The sequence below is a fragment of the Lepus europaeus genome, chromosome 4, assembly GCF_033115175.1.
Source record: "Lepus europaeus isolate LE1 chromosome 4, mLepTim1.pri, whole genome shotgun sequence".
Classification (NCBI taxonomy): Eukaryota; Metazoa; Chordata; class Mammalia; order Lagomorpha; family Leporidae; genus Lepus; species Lepus europaeus.
The window spans coordinates 62,511,737-62,528,184 of NC_084830.1; the positions used below are offsets into that span (position 1 = coordinate 62,511,737).

Below are 16,448 nucleotides of genomic sequence, written 5' to 3' on the forward strand. Positions count from 1 at the left end.
TCTGAAAATGAATGATCATGTCAGCTCTGCAGGGTCGTGTGGGAGGGTCAAAGATCCAATGTATGTGAGAGAAGCTGGTGAAGTATGAATCACTAGGGGAGGGGTTTGGGACCCGGGAGCTGTGATGGGCTTCAGGAGGCCTCTGAGCTCCCTGAAATTGTGTGTTGGATGAAATGTGCATGTATTTTTTTTTTTCCAATGGAGAGTGTTGATCACTTTGAACCTCCAAGGCTTATAGATCCTAAAAGGGGTGTGAACAGCACCATACCAGTCAGCGCTGCTGTTGCTTTTAGGATGCCTGATGGTTGGGCTCCCTCTTTCTGTGGCTCCAAGAAGCCCTTTGTTTGTAAAACCTACACTTTGCCTCTTAGTCTACAGCAGCCTAAGAGGAGATCAGATGAAGCTTTAGGAGCCCGGGGTTAGGGACGTACAGGGTGGCAGCGGCAGTTCAGCTGTTGTCCTGAGTCTTGCTTGTCAGGGGCCTGGGACAAGGAGGGACAGTGAGAAGTTGTAAGGCACAACCACTGTGTGTGTACAGCCAACACAAATGCATGACCATGCGCCTGGGCGCACAGGGCTCCCTTCAGTAAGATGAGTAAGGAAAAACATACAACAGCCACTTGACCCATCAAAGGATAAAATTTAAGAAATGCATCATCCATGAAAAGTGGTGGAGGCAGAGAATAAAACTGGGCTGTAAGGGAATTCTGCTCATCTAACTCTAGCTCCCTAACCATGCAAGCTGAACCATTCAGAACCTTCCAGAGCATGACACCCAGAAGGTCCCCAAGCCCCAGAGGCTTCTGTTCCCCAAGCCAGAGGGCTCAGCTTCGGCTAAGGCATACCACACTGAAATGCTGGGAGGCACATGGCCTTGGGGGAAGGAAACCCTGCAGTGTCTCCCCTCAAGTCTCATTGTCTGGCCAAATCACAGTATAAACAGCCCAGAGTTATTTAAAGGTTTATTTAAAGAACTTCCCAAAGCTATAGCCAGGAGGTGTAGGGTATTTGTTTTAAAATCCGCCTGCCTAGGAAGTTGAATCCTATTCGGTCACACTCAGAAACACAGGCTGTAGGGATGTTATTTATAGACTGTCAGTGGCATCACACAGTTTTCTTCTGAGCTCCTGGGATGCTCTCCCAGTGGGTGGGATTCGGAATACAGCCACTTCCCTTGCTTCCCGAGGATCCCCTTTGTACTGGTGCACTCTTCCCACTGCCTTGGTGAATTAGGGTTCGAAGCCCTGCCAGCTGTCACACAGGCATGGGCCTTAGCAGGACTCCCAGGTCAATCTGTGCTTGGGAAGCCAGGGGCCCCTGCTCTCCCATGGACTGGGAGAGAGGACTTGCCCTTGCCTTAATCCATGAGCTCTGCAGCATGGCTAGGGGATGGTGAGCCACCGTACTGAGTGGGCAGGAGAGGAGGAAGCCCATCCGTGCCCTAGGAAAATATGACTTGCATCTGATATAAATGTACCAGGCTAATATAAGCAGCATACCATTTTTCTCTTAAATCGCATGCCGTTCTTGTACACCAGGGGCTAGTCCCAGTTTATCCCATGCAGGACACACAGTTTACCCCAAGCCTTCATCTATTAGTAGCACTTGGCAGCCAACAGCAACTCAGCCTGCCTTTGACTGGAGAGGAAGTGGGGACAGGAATAGAACAGACACTCACCCTTCGTCCCACTCTCTGGGGTCTTTAATGGTATGTTGGTCAGGGAGCCAAGCCCAGTCAGACCTGATATGGGTTGAGGACACCTCCCCAGACGCCTGGGCTGGAAGCTCAGGGGAAATGGATCCAGGCTGGGAGAAGCCACTGATTTGGCCAAACAGCAAGGGCTCGGGAGGCATGGAAGGTGGAGGGCGTTATTTTAGGTTCCATGCCAGGGTCATGCATGGGGAGAATGTTCAGCTGCAGCTGCTGGACGTAGCCATGAAAGGCGGGGGTGCCCAGGGCCTGTCCTGGGCCAGCCCGGGCTGCCAGATGTGCACCACTTATCTAGAAATTGGCAAATCAACTGTCCTGAGATGATACACAGGAAAGGATAGCATTCCAGCGGCAAGGAGAACCTTGAGAGTGCCCCAGAGGATGCTTTTCATACTGACAGCAGAAAAGTGAGACCTCTACCATAGTCCTTATTTCTGTCTAATAAGCACCTGCATAGTGCTTACGACGTGTCAGGTACACCTCTAAGCTCTACATTTATTTGTTTAATCCTCACAATAAGCAGGTACCATAATTACCCCCATATTATGGATGAAGAAGTGGAAGAGCAGGGGCTAGTGTAGGCTGCCAAAGTCACACCCTCAGCTAGAAGGTCAAAGTCAGGATTTGAACGGGAAGAATGGAGTCTTGAGTACAGACTCATGTTCTCAGTCGCCATGTGCCACCTCCACTTCATTCATTCATTCCATATTTAATAAGCCTCTTGTTCCTGCTTTTACCCTCCTGTCCTCTGTGGACCAGACCAAAGCCACGATGATCCTTTTAAATAGAAGTACAGTTTACACACACACACACACACACACACCGTGTTTTCCATCATATTTAGAATAGAAGTACTAGACTTACCCGCCTGATGGCTTCGTGCCGCCCTTCTCTGCTGTGTGCTCCCACACTTCCGGGTTCTGCTTGGCCTCTCCCTCACACCCCCTGCCCTCAGGCAGGTCTCTGCTCAAATGCCACCTCCTAGAAGCTTCCTCCCTATACTCTAAAATAGTACTCCTCTCCCCCAGCCCTCCCCCAAGTCATGCTCAAGGGCGCTCTTAAACGCTGCTTAATTTTTCTTTCTTGGCTGTGCCAACAATTGATAAGTTAACTCTCTCTCTATGGGCTTCTTGTCTGCCTCCCCCAGTAGACTGTGGGTCCCACTACCTTCTGAGTCACAACACAGTGGAGAACATCATGCAGCAAGCGTGCTGCTTCTTAGCCATCTCCCCCGCTACACCGAAAGTTCCAGCAAGGCAGAGCCTATGGTTCGTTCACTGTTAATATCTGGAGACCCTAGAACAATGTCTGGATAGAAGCAATTCTCAATATCTTGTTGTGGAATAACTGCCTGAGTGAACCAGTTCCTTTAGCAGGTTGTCTTAGTCCATTTTCTGGACTGGGCCATGTGCAATGGATGGAAGTATATCTGACTCATGGCTCAGGGGTGTGAAAGCCCAAGAGCATGGCGAGGGCTCCTCTGGCTGCAACCTAACGTAGTGGAGGGCATCACATGGCTCCCATGGGTGAGACACAGCAAACTGCAAGCCCAGGTCTCTCTTCTTCTTCTTAGAATGCCACCAAAGCCATCAGGGGAGTCCCACCCTCATCTCATCCTTAACCGCTTGCCAACAGCCCCTCCTCCATGTGCTGTTCACAGACAACTTTGGGAATTACTTTTCAGGGGATATATTCAACCCATAGCAGATATATTCAACCAAGGCAGCTTCCCTGGAAGTGGACAGCTGAGTGGAGCATTGCACGGTGAGCCAGAGTTGAATGCTCAGACAAGAGCGTGGAAAAGTACTCCAGACAGAAGGAGCAGCGCATGCAAGACCAGGGAACAGACGGGCTGGGTGTCACTGTTTTGCTTTCTTTTGCTTTAGGCGTGTGGGGGACTCTGACTACAGTGATGGCGAAGAGGACTTCTACTACACCGAGATCAAGCTCAACACGGACTCCGTGGCAGATGGACTGAGCAGCCTGGCCCCGGTTTCGCCCTCCCAGTCCCTGGCTTCACCTCCCACTTTCCCCATCCCAGAGTCAAGCCGAACAGAAACTCCTTGTGCCAAAACAGACACTAAACTGATGACACCCTTGAGCCGCTCAGCTCCCACCACCCTCTACCTCGTGCACACCGACCACGCTTACCAGGTGATTCACGCCCCGCACCAGCACGATGGCCACTTTGACCCTCACCAAAGGCAGTAGTGATCTGGCCTAGGAGCGAGAGCTAAGTCAGTGGAAATGCAGCGTCACACACTGCAGCCCAGTAGCTGACACTGCTGTCTTCTGCCTCCTTTCAAAGCCAGGATCTCACCCAGGTGGACCCTAAGGATTATTCTTGGACTCCCCAGTGCTGACTGAAGATCCCATGCCTTAGAGCTTATTAGAATTAAAATCGTTACTTTTTTTTTTTTTTTGACAAGCAGAGTGGACAGTGAGAGAGAGAGAGACAGAGAGAAAGGTCTTCCTTTTCCGTTGGTTCACCCTCCAATGGCCGCTGCGCTGATCTGAAGGCAGGAGCCAGGTGCTTCTCCTGGTCTCCCATGCAGGTGCAAGGCCCAAGGATTTGGGCCATCCTTCACTGCACTCCCGGGCCATAGCAGAGAGCTGGCCTGGAAGAGGGGCAACCAGGACAGAATCCGGTGCCCCGACCGGGACTAGAACCTGATGTGCTGGCACCGCAGGCGGAGGATTAGCCTATTGAGCCGCAGCGCTGGCCAAAATCATTACTATTGTAAAGCCTGACACGTGGCATAAATAGCTATTAATTTAAAAAAAAAAAAAAAAAACGAGAAGGTGAGCATTGGACACAGTGACACCCTGCACCCCAAATCTGGAATGGACTGCATGCCCTGTCTTCTATCTGGGTAATTAACCTCTCAGATTTGAATAGTGGCTTTCCATGCTCCCCAAATCAATCATGTCAGCATGAAATGGAAATTCTTGGGGCCCTCCCCTCCCCAGACCTTCTGGGTCAGAATCTGAGGGGTAGAACCCAGCAGTGTGTGTTATAACAGATCCCGCAGGGTCTTGTGATTCAGGCCAAAATCCAGCAAGATCTTAGAGACAATCCTGCAAATGCTTAAAGCTCCGTTCCCCCACAGAAATATTACCAACCCTTTATTTTATTTATTTATTTATTTATTTATTTATTTATTTATTTATTGGCAGGCAGAGTGGATAGTGAGAGAGAAAGACAGAGAGAAAGGTCTTCCTTTTTGCTGCTGGTTCACCCTCCAATGGCCGCTGCAGCTGGCGCATCTCGCTGATCCGAAGTCAGGAGCCAGGCGCTTCTCCTGGTCTCCCATGCGGGTGCAGGGCCCAAGCACTTGGGCCATCCTCCACTGCACTCCCGGGCCACAGCAGAGAGCTGGCCTGGAAGAGGAGCAACCGGGACTAGAACCCGGTGTGCCGGCGCCGCAAGGCAGAGGATTAGCCTTTTAAGCCACAGCGCCGGCCTACCAACCCTTTAAAATGTTCATTTATTTGTAATAAAATTTCAACACTTTCAAATTTCAAGAAACCATTTGCTCATAGTTTTTAACTGCCTTATTCAACTTAGAAAAACTGAAACCAAAAGAGGAAGAATTTAGTGACCTGTTCAGCAGACTTAGACTAGAAAGGAATGGAACTATTGATTAAATTGATGGATTCAGTCAGTTTCCCTCCTCATTTGTGTTGTGTCTGTCAAAAAGGGATCACTTATTCATTTTCTTATTTGTCAGTGCTGCATTCGGGTTAGAAATCGTGGACTTGATACCAGAAGGACAAAAAGTACATGATCTCATTCATACATGGAGTAGAAGAAAAAACTGATGATCTAGAAGTTGAGACTAGAAGTGTAGTTACTAGAAGCCAGAGAGGGAATGAGAGACACAGGGTGGGGAAAGGGTGAGTAACAAGTACTAATGTCTAGCTAAAAGCAGGTTTTAGATGAGAAGTTTTATATGCTTCAGATAAGAAGTTTTAGGGTTCTTCTGGCACAGTAGGGTGACTATAGATAATGTATTGTTTTAGATAAGAAGTATAGTTTCTTTTTTTAGAGAAAAGTTTTCGGATTCAGCACAGTAGAGTGACTATGGATAATGATTCTGTACTTTATAATTCTCTTTTAAAAAAATAAACTTAGAAGATACAATTTGGGATATTTTCACCATAAAGAAATGTTCGGTGTTTCAGAAGGAGATGTAATTGCCCTGATTGGCGAGTATGCAGTGTGTACATACACAGAAACATCACACGGTGCACTGTAAATCTGTACAAATTTTTGTGTACCAGTAAAAATAAGGAAGCATGGCCTGACCAACTTAATTAACTCATTTGGTTCATTTATGTGGTGAATTAGAACACACCCTAGGTCATCTGGAAAGTCCTTTCCAAAGACTATATTCCTGTTATTGGGACTTCTCTGTTACGAGATACTATAATCAGCATAGCAAATGTTATAAACCATGGCAGGTAGAGAAAACTCAAACCGAGTCTCAATGGCCTGAGAGCCCTTGATCGAGTTTTTGCACAGTGTGTCCTTCCAGACTTTGTGCTAAGTGTGTATACGTATTTGAAGGAGCATGTTGCAGTACTGTTTTTATTATGCTTTGGCTTTTCTACTTAATACATTAAGAACATTCTCACATGCCAGTGAGTCTTCTTTAACAACAGCATTTTTGTGGTTCTGTGGGAATATCATGATTTCTTTATATTCCCTATTACTGGACATTTGTTTTTTATACATACACACACACACACGGACATATGGTTCTGAAATGGACATCCTTGTATTCATTTCCATGGAATGAATTCCAAAGAGAGGAGTAGCTAATATTCAAAATGCTAAGAACTTTGATATATTTGCCATATTACCCTCGCTAAATGTACCAATGAGCACACCCACCATCACTGTGTAAAAGTGTGTATTTCTCAATTTGTTAGTAAGGAATTCTGTCTCACAAGGGTCCTAAAACAGATACATGAGACTCTTTCAAAAATTCATGGGAAGATGGAGCTAAAAGATAAGTGTACTTTGGTGCAAAAAAAGTTTTGAAATTCATGCAGTTTTTTCATAATATGTATTTTTATGAATTTTTTGGAGACCACTTGTATGCATGTATTTAAAGTTTTTTTGCAGCAGAACATACATATCTAATTCCATTTTCTATGAGCTTTGTAACATACCTTCATGTGTCTGTATAGTAAAATTTTGTTTCAGAATTCAACAATCAAAAAAATCCCTTTATAACTTAGATTACCCAAGTAATCTAAGAAAAGTAATCTACTAGAAAGCTTAGTTGTGCCTGCTCCCTTTGGCCCTAACCATCTCCTCCTATTAGATAATTAGTCTAAATTACTAATGCAGCTGGGACCATTCCTGAGCGTGTTCTTTGAGAGCTTAAGGCTCTCAGAAAAAATTCTTTCGTAACAAGTTTCTCTGTTTTCTGTTTTAACAGGCCACACCCCCAGTGACCATCCCAGGGTCGGCCAAGTTCACCCCCAACGGCAGCAGCTTCAGCATTTCTTGGCAGTCTCCACCGGTCACTTTCACAGGCATTCCAGTAAGTAGGAAAACCCAACAACCAGAATCTGGTAACAGCCATTCGGCAATCTGGAGAACTCAGAAACATGTGAGGAAAAAGCAAAAGTCCAAATGCTAGAAGTACCGTAGAGGGGACTTCAAATATTGTCAAAAATAGAATTAAAAGATAAGTTTAGTGCAAAAAAAGATTTGAAATGCATGCATAGTTTTTCCATAAATATGCATTTTCCATGAACTTTTTGAAGACCCCTTATATTTCATCAGTGATATTTATATACTCATCAACAAATTATCTCATAGTCCAGACAGGCCCAACTTCTCTATGAAGAGGTGTTTGAACTAGAATTTGAGAAAATTAGGAGAGTTTCCGCTGTGGATAAATAACTTGCTGGAAATATATTAAGACTGTTTGCATTGGAGTATGTTCATGTTTCTGAAACACTGTAAAATAAATAGTGGAATTCAGACCTTGCATGATAAAGATGGTGTTTATCACTCTAAGTAACTTAGAATGTTTAGGACTTTGAAATGATTGTTTTGTATGTCTGTCATTCTGAGGTTTAAAAAAACTGAAATCATGTTTTTCCTTTCAAACCTCAATCATCCATGCTGACGAGTGCCGATACGTACGGTCAAATTTAAGTGGTATGTTGGAGTTGATTTGACATATTAAATGATTGTTGACTGATAAAGCATCATGAATTAACTTGATTCCTAACCATTCATTTTAAAATATATTGGATCTTTTCTAGCTTATCGCAGAATACTCACGGCCATGCACACTGTGGACCCTCACGGTGGCGTATAGCTCCGATAAGGCTCAGAGAGTGGCTTATGATAACAGATATTAACCTTATTTTCCCTTCTCCAGCCCTCTCCCCAAGGACCTCACAGAAGCTTCTTATTGTCAACCATTGGCAGCTCCCAGAGGTTTCCAGCAAAGCCTAAAGCCTCCCGTGGAGGCGATAAAAAATGAAAGTGGCTGAATGAATTATGCTGTGCTATGACAATGAATATTTATTAAATTCCACAGAGGGATAGCCGGCAATAAAAAGCATCCTGCTGGCAGCAATTTGGGAAATGGTGGCTTCTAGAAAATACTCCTGCAATGTAGCTTTTAAACAATACCATGGATCTGGAGTAATTATGAAACTTTCGCTGCCTAGTGCTACTGCTGACAGGCCGGGAAGAGTGGCCTTGTTAGTGAACAGTAGAACAGCGTGGACATGTAGGTATTAGTTTTGTATCTGGTAAGAACATTGATCCACTGATGTGGGTGTCAGAGGTTAATAATGTGTCCTCTTGGGAACCTTTTGCTTTGGTGACATAAAAAGACTCAGAGTGACTCTTGATATTCACATTTGAGACAGCCTTTCTGTGTTAACTTAGAATGGCAGCTACAATTACAGGATTACAGAGATGTGCCCTCTGAAGACTGTTAGTTCCTACCTTTGAGTGCGGAAGAATTTTCAAGAGCATACACCATATTGTTTATCTGATGCAAAACCAATTTATAGTGAGTAGAGGAAAGCCCAATTCAAAGCCATTTTCAGGGGTGGGCGTTGGTGCATTAGTGAAGATAATGCTTGGGACACCTCCATCACATATCTGAGTGCCTCTAGGTTCAAGTCCCAGCCCCGCTTCTCACTCAGCCGCCTGCAAATGCACACCCTGCAAGGCAGAGAATGATGGGTCAAGTACTTGGGTCCCTGCCACTCACACAGGAGACCCAGTGTAGTGTTTCAGGCTCCTGACTTTGGCACGGTCCAGCCCCGGATATTGCCAGCATTTGGGTAGTGAGCCAGCAAATAGAATATCTTTCTCTCTCCTCTCCCCCCAAGCCCCACCTTTCAAATAAATAAATAATTTTTTAGAATTTCTTCTCAAGTTACCTCTGTGACCAACCGAACTGGAACTTTTTTCCCCTTTGCCTTCTTAAAGTGACCCTCCGCTGCTGACGAGTGGTATAGAGAAATCCCTCTAGGTGGTTTTTGTTTTTTTTTTTTTTTTTTTTTTTTTTTAGGATTTATTTATTTATTTGAAAGTCAGAGTTACACAGAGAGAGGGGAGGCAGAGAGAGAGAGAGATCTTCCATCCGATGGTTCACTCCCCAATTGGCTGCCAAAGCCGGCGCTACGCCAATCTGAAGCCAGGAGCCAGGAGCTTCTTCCAGGTCTCCCACATGGGTGCAGGGGCCCAAGGATTTGGGCCATTTTCCACTGCTTTCCAAGGCCATAGCAGAGAGCTGGATGAGAAGTGGAGCAGCCGGGTCTCCAACTGGCGACCCTATGAGATGCCAGCGCTTCAGGCCAGGGCGTTAACCTGCTGTGCCACAGTGTCATCCTGCTCTGGGTGGTTTTATACCCAGCTGCCTGCCCTCTACGGTTCCAATGTGTCCTACCCAGCCAGGATACCTTATGTCTTTTCTAACAATGAAATGTTAGACTTCTCAGCTGTGGCCGCTGTGTGTGTCTACCCTCTCCTCAATGCCCTGGGTTTTTTTCCTACTTCTTTTTTTCACTGTGCACTGCTTACTAGGGGTGTTCCAGACAGCAGCTTTGATGGAAAGCATATGGAGTGGCTAGGTTACCCAGCTATTTTTAAGATTTTGCTTATTTATTTGAGAGGTTGGGAGAGACAGACAGAAAGGTCTTCCATTCACTGGTTCACTCCCAAAATGGCTGCAGTGGCCAGAGCTGAGCCAACCTGAAGCCAGGAGCCAGGAGCTTCTTCCAGGTCTCCCAAGCTGGTTCAGGGGCCCAAAGACCTGGGCCATCTTCTTCTGCTTTCCCAGGCTATAGCAGGGAGCTGGATCAGAAGAACAGCTGAGACATGAACCAGGGCCCCTTTGGGATACCAGTGCCACAGGAAGAGGCTTAGCCTACTACGCCACAGTGCAGGCCCCCTTAATTAATTTATTTCAATGTATCTGGTTGTATGATCTTCTTCAGCCAAGACTTTAGGCTGTTTCAGCAGTCAAGTTATTCTAATATAAAAATAAAGATAAGCATGGAGAGTGGTATTTTCAAAGGCTTTTGTTTTACTCTAGAAAGACAAGAACATTACACTAAAAATGTTCTTTCTGTTCTCTGCTTTGTTGCACAATTGCTGGAGAGGCTGTCATCACAGTCTGTGCCACAGACGCAGGACTGACACATGCCCTCTGACTGGGTGCAGGCAGTGTCCCTGAACTCTGCAGGAGTTGCTTGTCCCAGCCCCTAGAAGACAGGGAGCCCAGCGGAGACTAAGACCACATCAGTTCCTGCCTTCTAAATTGGTCCAACAGGGTTTTCGGACAGAAGCTCTAAATTCTAATAAATTAGTATGAATGACAGCTTCAGCTATGTCCAAACTAGTGAGAGTTTCCGTGTAATAATATACTTTGTACCCCGAAACAGATGCCCTGAGGTTGTCAGTCCTCTTTCTTCAGGGTTTGCGTTTGTCCCACGTGTTTGAGCCCTCGCACTGAAGAGGAGCAGCTTTTGTATACCTCCTAGAGAGCAGAAAAAGTCTCCTTCAGAAAATCCCACGGTTGGCAGGCTTTTATTTATTCATTCGCCTCTGCTAGATTTCCTGAACATTGGGCCTTAACAAGTTCCCTGGGTGAGACCCCTGTCTGCAGGGAAGGTAGCTGGGAGAGCTGATCTGCATTTTACAGATGTGACTGGAGGTTCAGTGTTCGCTAGCCTAAGGCAGTGTGGCGTGTGGTAGAGAAGAGACCGTCATTAATTACAGCTTTCCTCTACCTGTTTTCCCCTAATGGCCTCGCCTTTTCTTCTAATTACCACCACTGCTTTCTCTGTCTTTTCGTGACGAAACCCAGGCAGGAGCTCTTGGCCTCCTTATCACTCAGCTCAGGCTGCTCTAACAAAATACCCCACAACCGCAGTGTGTTTCCTCACGGTGGTAGAAGGTAGAATTCCAAGGTCAGGTGTCGGCCAGTTCAGTTTCTGGGGAAAGCCGTCCTCCTGGTGTGTAGATGGCCGCCTTCTTGCTGTGTCTTCCTGCAGCCTTTCCTCTGTGGATGCTCCAGGGAAAGAAGGAGACAGGTGGCACGCACCTGCCTGCCCTCTAACCTCTCTCAGGGCCCCACCCCCTGACCTTGTTGAACCTCAGTTACTTCTTTAAAGTTACTCCCCCAGTACAGCCACACTGGGAGTTCGAGCGCCAGCCTATGACTGTAGGGGATACAAGCACTTAGTCTATAACAGCATAAAGCAAATATATAGGCACGCTCTTCAGCCTGCTGTGCAAGGGAGCTTGCAAGGGGCTTCAGGCTGTGGCAAAGACTCTCCAAACATGCTATAGCAGTGCATACCTATGGGGTGCTTCGCTGGCTTGGTTTTTGATGTTTGGGTTTGTTTTTTTTAAAATACCTGAAGAAGGGTTCAGAATACTATGTTGTAAGAGGTTAAAACCAAGTCCATAGTCTTCTGTTCCATTTGAAAGGTGTGAGATCACAACAGAAAGAAATTCCCCAGCATCCTCACAGAAGGCACAGCTTCCGTATTACTATTCTCCAGCTCAGTTGCCACTGCCATGGCTGGCATTGATGAACTGTGAGTTCCAGCTAGTCACATGACCTTTCTCAAGTGATCAGTTATGTGGCAGGATGGAAGAGTGGGAAGAGCCAGGCTTTGGCATCGTTCAGAAGTGAGTTCTAAGGCCAGCTGGTATCAGAAAGCCATGCTTAAATCCTAGGTCCACCATTTATTATGTGGCCTCAACAACTTGCTTAACTTCTCCATTTACCCATCTATACCGTGGAAATTATGGGGCTACTTTTATCATAGGGTCATTGTGAAGATTAAATTAAACACAGAAGGTGCTTAACGTCCTCATAAATTGCTGGTACCTGTGTCTCTGGGATGCTGAGCAGCCCACTTTACCTACAGGATGCAGGTAGTATCATTTATTTGCAGATTTACTGTGAGAATTAAAAGAGATAATAATCTAGTATCCTGCCTTTCACATTTGCAAGCTCTGAATAAATATTAATTCCCTAACCAAGTCATTCTTGGTTTCCCCACCCTTGTCCCCAGCTAAAATAAGAAGCTATAATACATTTTTGAAGTTTTCATACTGTTTTCCACAATGGCTGTCCTAACTCACATTCCTACCAACAGTGTGTTAAGGGTTTTCAGGGAGACAGCACTGTGGCATAGTGGGTAAAGCTGCTGTCTGCAGTGCTGGCATCCCATATGGGCACAGATTTGAGTTGTGGCTGTTCCACTTCTGATCCAGCTCTCTGCTGTGGTCTGGGAAAGCAGTAGAAGATGGCCCAAGTCCTCGGGCCCCTGCACCAGTGTAGGAGACCAGCAAGAAGCACCTGGCTCCTGGCTTCAGATCGGCACAGCTCTGGCCATTGCAGCCATTTGGGGAGTGAACCAGCAGATGGAAGACTTTTCTCTCTCTCTGCCTCTGCCTCTTTGTAACTCTGACTTTCAAATAAATAAGTAAATCTTAAAAAAAAAAAAAGAAGAAAAAGAAAAAGAAAAGAGAAGAAACAACCTAAGATTCTTAAAAAAAAAAGTTTTTCTTGTCCACATCCTCACCATCATTTGTTATTTTTTTGTCTTTTTGATTATAGCCATTATGACTGGGATGAAATGATATCTCATTGTAGTTTTGATTTGCATTTCCTTGATAATCAGTGATATCAAGCAGTTTTTCATCCAATTTGTTGGCCATTGTATGTCTTCTCTGGAGAAGTGTCTATTCAAATCATTTCCCCAATTTTTTCAGCAGAGTATTTTTTTTCTGTCAAGTTGCTTGAATTCTTTATATATCATGGACATTAACAGCACAGTAGGGTAACTGTGGTCTCCAATAATCATAATATTTCAGAATAACCAGACGAGTCAGAGGTTCCCAACATGTGTAAATGACTGATGTATTAGGAGCTGACCCAACCTGAAGTGAGGAGCCAGGAGCTTCTTCTAGGTCTCCCAAGTGGGTGCAGTGACCCAAGTGCTTGAGCCATCTTCTTCTATTGCTTTCCCAAGATGTAGCAGGGACTTGGATGGAAAGTGGAACTGTAGGGTCTCGAACCGGTGCCCATGTGGGATGCCGGCACTGCAGGCAGCAGCGGCTTTACCTGCTACACCACAGCACCACCCCCTAAATTTTAATTTTTGCTGGCCTGATAATTTGAAATAATTCTTATGAGCATATTCTAGATCATCCCCAGTGGCCATGGACACCTGAAGTGTTTATTCACTCCCTCTAGTTTGCTATTATGCATCCTGTACAAAATCACCCTGCTTCTGGAAGGACCTACATGTCTATGCACACAAAGTGCATACACTGGATTTCAAAGCTCTCATTTTTAAAAAATTATGTATGTTACTCACTTCTGCTGGCTTCCACTCCACCTAAAAATAGCAAAAAATCCAGAGTAATTCAGGCTGATGACAACAAAGGTGTACAATGTTAGCTTTTTAGCTACCTGTATAATTTTTTAAATTAAGGTCTGGGAAAACACATTGGTGTACATTCCTTGATCTTTAAAGAAAAGAGAAAGCCCTAGTACCTGTACTAAACATATGCCTTAGGAATACTCCCGTGGTATTTCTGTGACCACATCAGCTTCTGGGTGATTCTGTTTTTAAATGTATTTATTGAATGTTTCCTCTTCAGTAAATGGCAATACTGTTTACTTGAAACATCATTTTTTGTTTGCTGTAAAAATCAGATTTTTTTTTTAGCTATTTGAGAGTCACAGGGGCTGGGAAAATATTCTTGTGAGAGCAGGCGATTCAGAGGGATTCCCTGACTAATCTGAGGACAGTCAAAGGTACCAAGACCCCTCTTTTTACTACTAGAAGGCAGAAGTATGAGAGTTACACACATACTCTGCCATCAGAGATTGCAGTATACAGCCCTGGCTCTGCCAGTGCACCTTGTGTGCCTTGGATTCCTTATCTGGAAAATGGGAACAGTCGTTGTATTTATCCCATGTGGTAACTATAAAAAATAAAGCTGATGTTGGCATGCCTGGCACACAGTGAGTATTCTGGAAGCACTATGTGGATGGCGTATGTTCTTGGTTTTCTCAGACTGTTGGCCTCTTGGCCTTTTTCACTGTTGGAGTCCAGAGTCTGTCATGGGGGTATCTTAGACAAGAATCCCTGTGTGTAGTGGCTACGAATGACCTGATAGAGCAGACAGAAGGCGTGTCGTGTCATTGTCACTGACTGTGATCTTTGATAAATCTCTTGCCTCTAAATATTTTTCATCTTTTAAAAGGGGAATCATGAGGCTTGCTGTACTCGACAGGGTTCATGAGAATTGAATAAAATAGATGGGAATATTCTTTAAGGCTTAAATATTATTCAAGTAAGAATACATTATTTTGGGTAACTTGTCATGCATCAATATGACGTCATGGAGATTTTGTCAGTCTTAATTGTTGCCTCTTTCTGCCTGAGGATGCGTTTAGAAGCTGCCATTGCCCCCACCCGTTCTGACACATGGTCTCTGTGAAGCATTTCACCTCTGTGTCTTGTGGTCCAGGATTATTGCCCACGTGGCACAGGCTACATAAATGCATGCAAAGAAGAACCCGCTCCATCAACTTGGTTTTCCGTGTATTTTACCAGGTGTCGCCAACACATCCTCATCCAGCGGGCACAGGAGAGCAGAGACAACACGCCCATACAGTGCTGTCCTCCCCACCCAGAGGGACAGTCAGCCTAAGGTAGGGTGGAAATGCCTCACATCTCACCTCAAGGGAATCAACTGAAGAACCTAAATCAGATTTGACCATCTGTAAAATTTCTCCACAGTCAATAAACACACCCTTTCTTTTATTCCCATGGGTTTTTTTTTTTTTTGCAGCCATTAACTATTTTTTTTTTAAAGATTTCTTTTTATTTATTTGAAAGACAGAGTTTCAGAGAGAGGTAGAGACAGAGAGAGGTCTTCCATCCATTGGTTCTCTCCCCAGATGGCCGCAACGGCCAGAGCTGCACTCATCTGAATCCAGGAGCTTCTTCCGGGTCTCCCACGTGGGTGCAGGGGCCCGAGGACTTGGGCCATCTTCTACTGCTATCCCAGGCCATAGCAGAGAGCTGGATCAGAAGAGGAGCAGCTAGGACTAGAACCGGTGCCCATATGGGATGCCAGCGCTTCAGGCCAGAGCTTTAACCCGCTCTACTACAGCACCGGCCCCAGCCATTAACTATCGATGGAGATTTTATTTGAGATGGGTGGGTAATGACTTACAATGAGTTTTCTTGCAGGGTAGATAAGGGTGATTATGGTGTCAATGGAAAACCATGTTGCAATGACCTCTATATTAAATGAGCCAACAAAATACAGCTTTTAGTGCAGATCAAGGAAGACCTACCACCCCAGAGTTCACTAACTAGAACTGAAGAAATTGGAAATGTGGGGCAGCAGTTTTGAAAGGGAGTCATTGTGGTATAGCACTTAAGTCATTGCTTGGGACACCTGCGCTCCATATTAGAGTGTCTGGTTCAGGTCTGGGCTACTCCACTTCTAATCCAACTTCCTGCTGTTCCAGTCCTGGGAAACAGCAGGTGATGGCTCAAGTAGTTGAGTCCCTGCCACCTGTGTGGGAGACTGGATGGAGTTCTAGGTTCCTGGCTTTGACCTAGCCCAGCCCTGTTTTTTGCAGGCATTTGGAAGACGGAAGATCAATTTCTCTGTCACTCTGTCTTTAAAATCAATCAAAATAAATAAACCTTTAAAAATACAACTTGAAAGAGCAGTGTTGCTCTCTGCTGGCATTTGTTGGGTTTATTCATTTAATTCAGTTTTAAAAAGAGGGCCAAATGGACCTGTCCACTGATGGACAAATACAAGCTTATGGGTTGTAATAGCAAATTGCAGGCCAGTGCTGCGGCTCACTAGACTAATCCTCCACCTGCAGCACCAGCACCCCGGGTTCTAGTCCTGGTTGCCCCTCTTCCAGTCCAGCTCTCCGCTGTGGCCCGGGAGTGCAGTGGAGGATGGCCCAAGTACTTGGGCCCTGTACTCACATGGAAGACCAGGAGGAAGCACCTGACTCCTGGCTTCGGATCAGTGCGGTGTGCTGGCCGCAGCGCGCCAGCCACGGCAGCCATTGGAGGGTGAACCAACAGTAAAGGAAAACCTTTCTCCCTTTCTCTCTCTCTCTCTTTGTCTAAATCTACCTGTCCAAAAAAAAAAAAAAATAGCAAATTGTAACAGCTAGGT

General features: G+C 45.4%; 1 protein-coding gene across 1 annotated transcript in view; it reads left to right on the forward strand.

The window, feature by feature from the left end:
- Positions 1-16,448, forward strand: part of ZNF704 (zinc finger protein 704) — a 229,849-nt gene that overhangs the window by 199,462 nt on the left and 13,939 nt on the right. Inside the window, exons 6-8 of the mRNA XM_062188316.1 lie at positions 3,598-3,865; positions 7,162-7,266; positions 14,849-14,946. Coding sequence (XP_062044300.1) covers positions 3,598-3,865; positions 7,162-7,266; positions 14,849-14,946 — 471 coding nt within the window. The remainder of the gene's footprint in view (positions 1-3,597; positions 3,866-7,161; positions 7,267-14,848; positions 14,947-16,448) is intronic.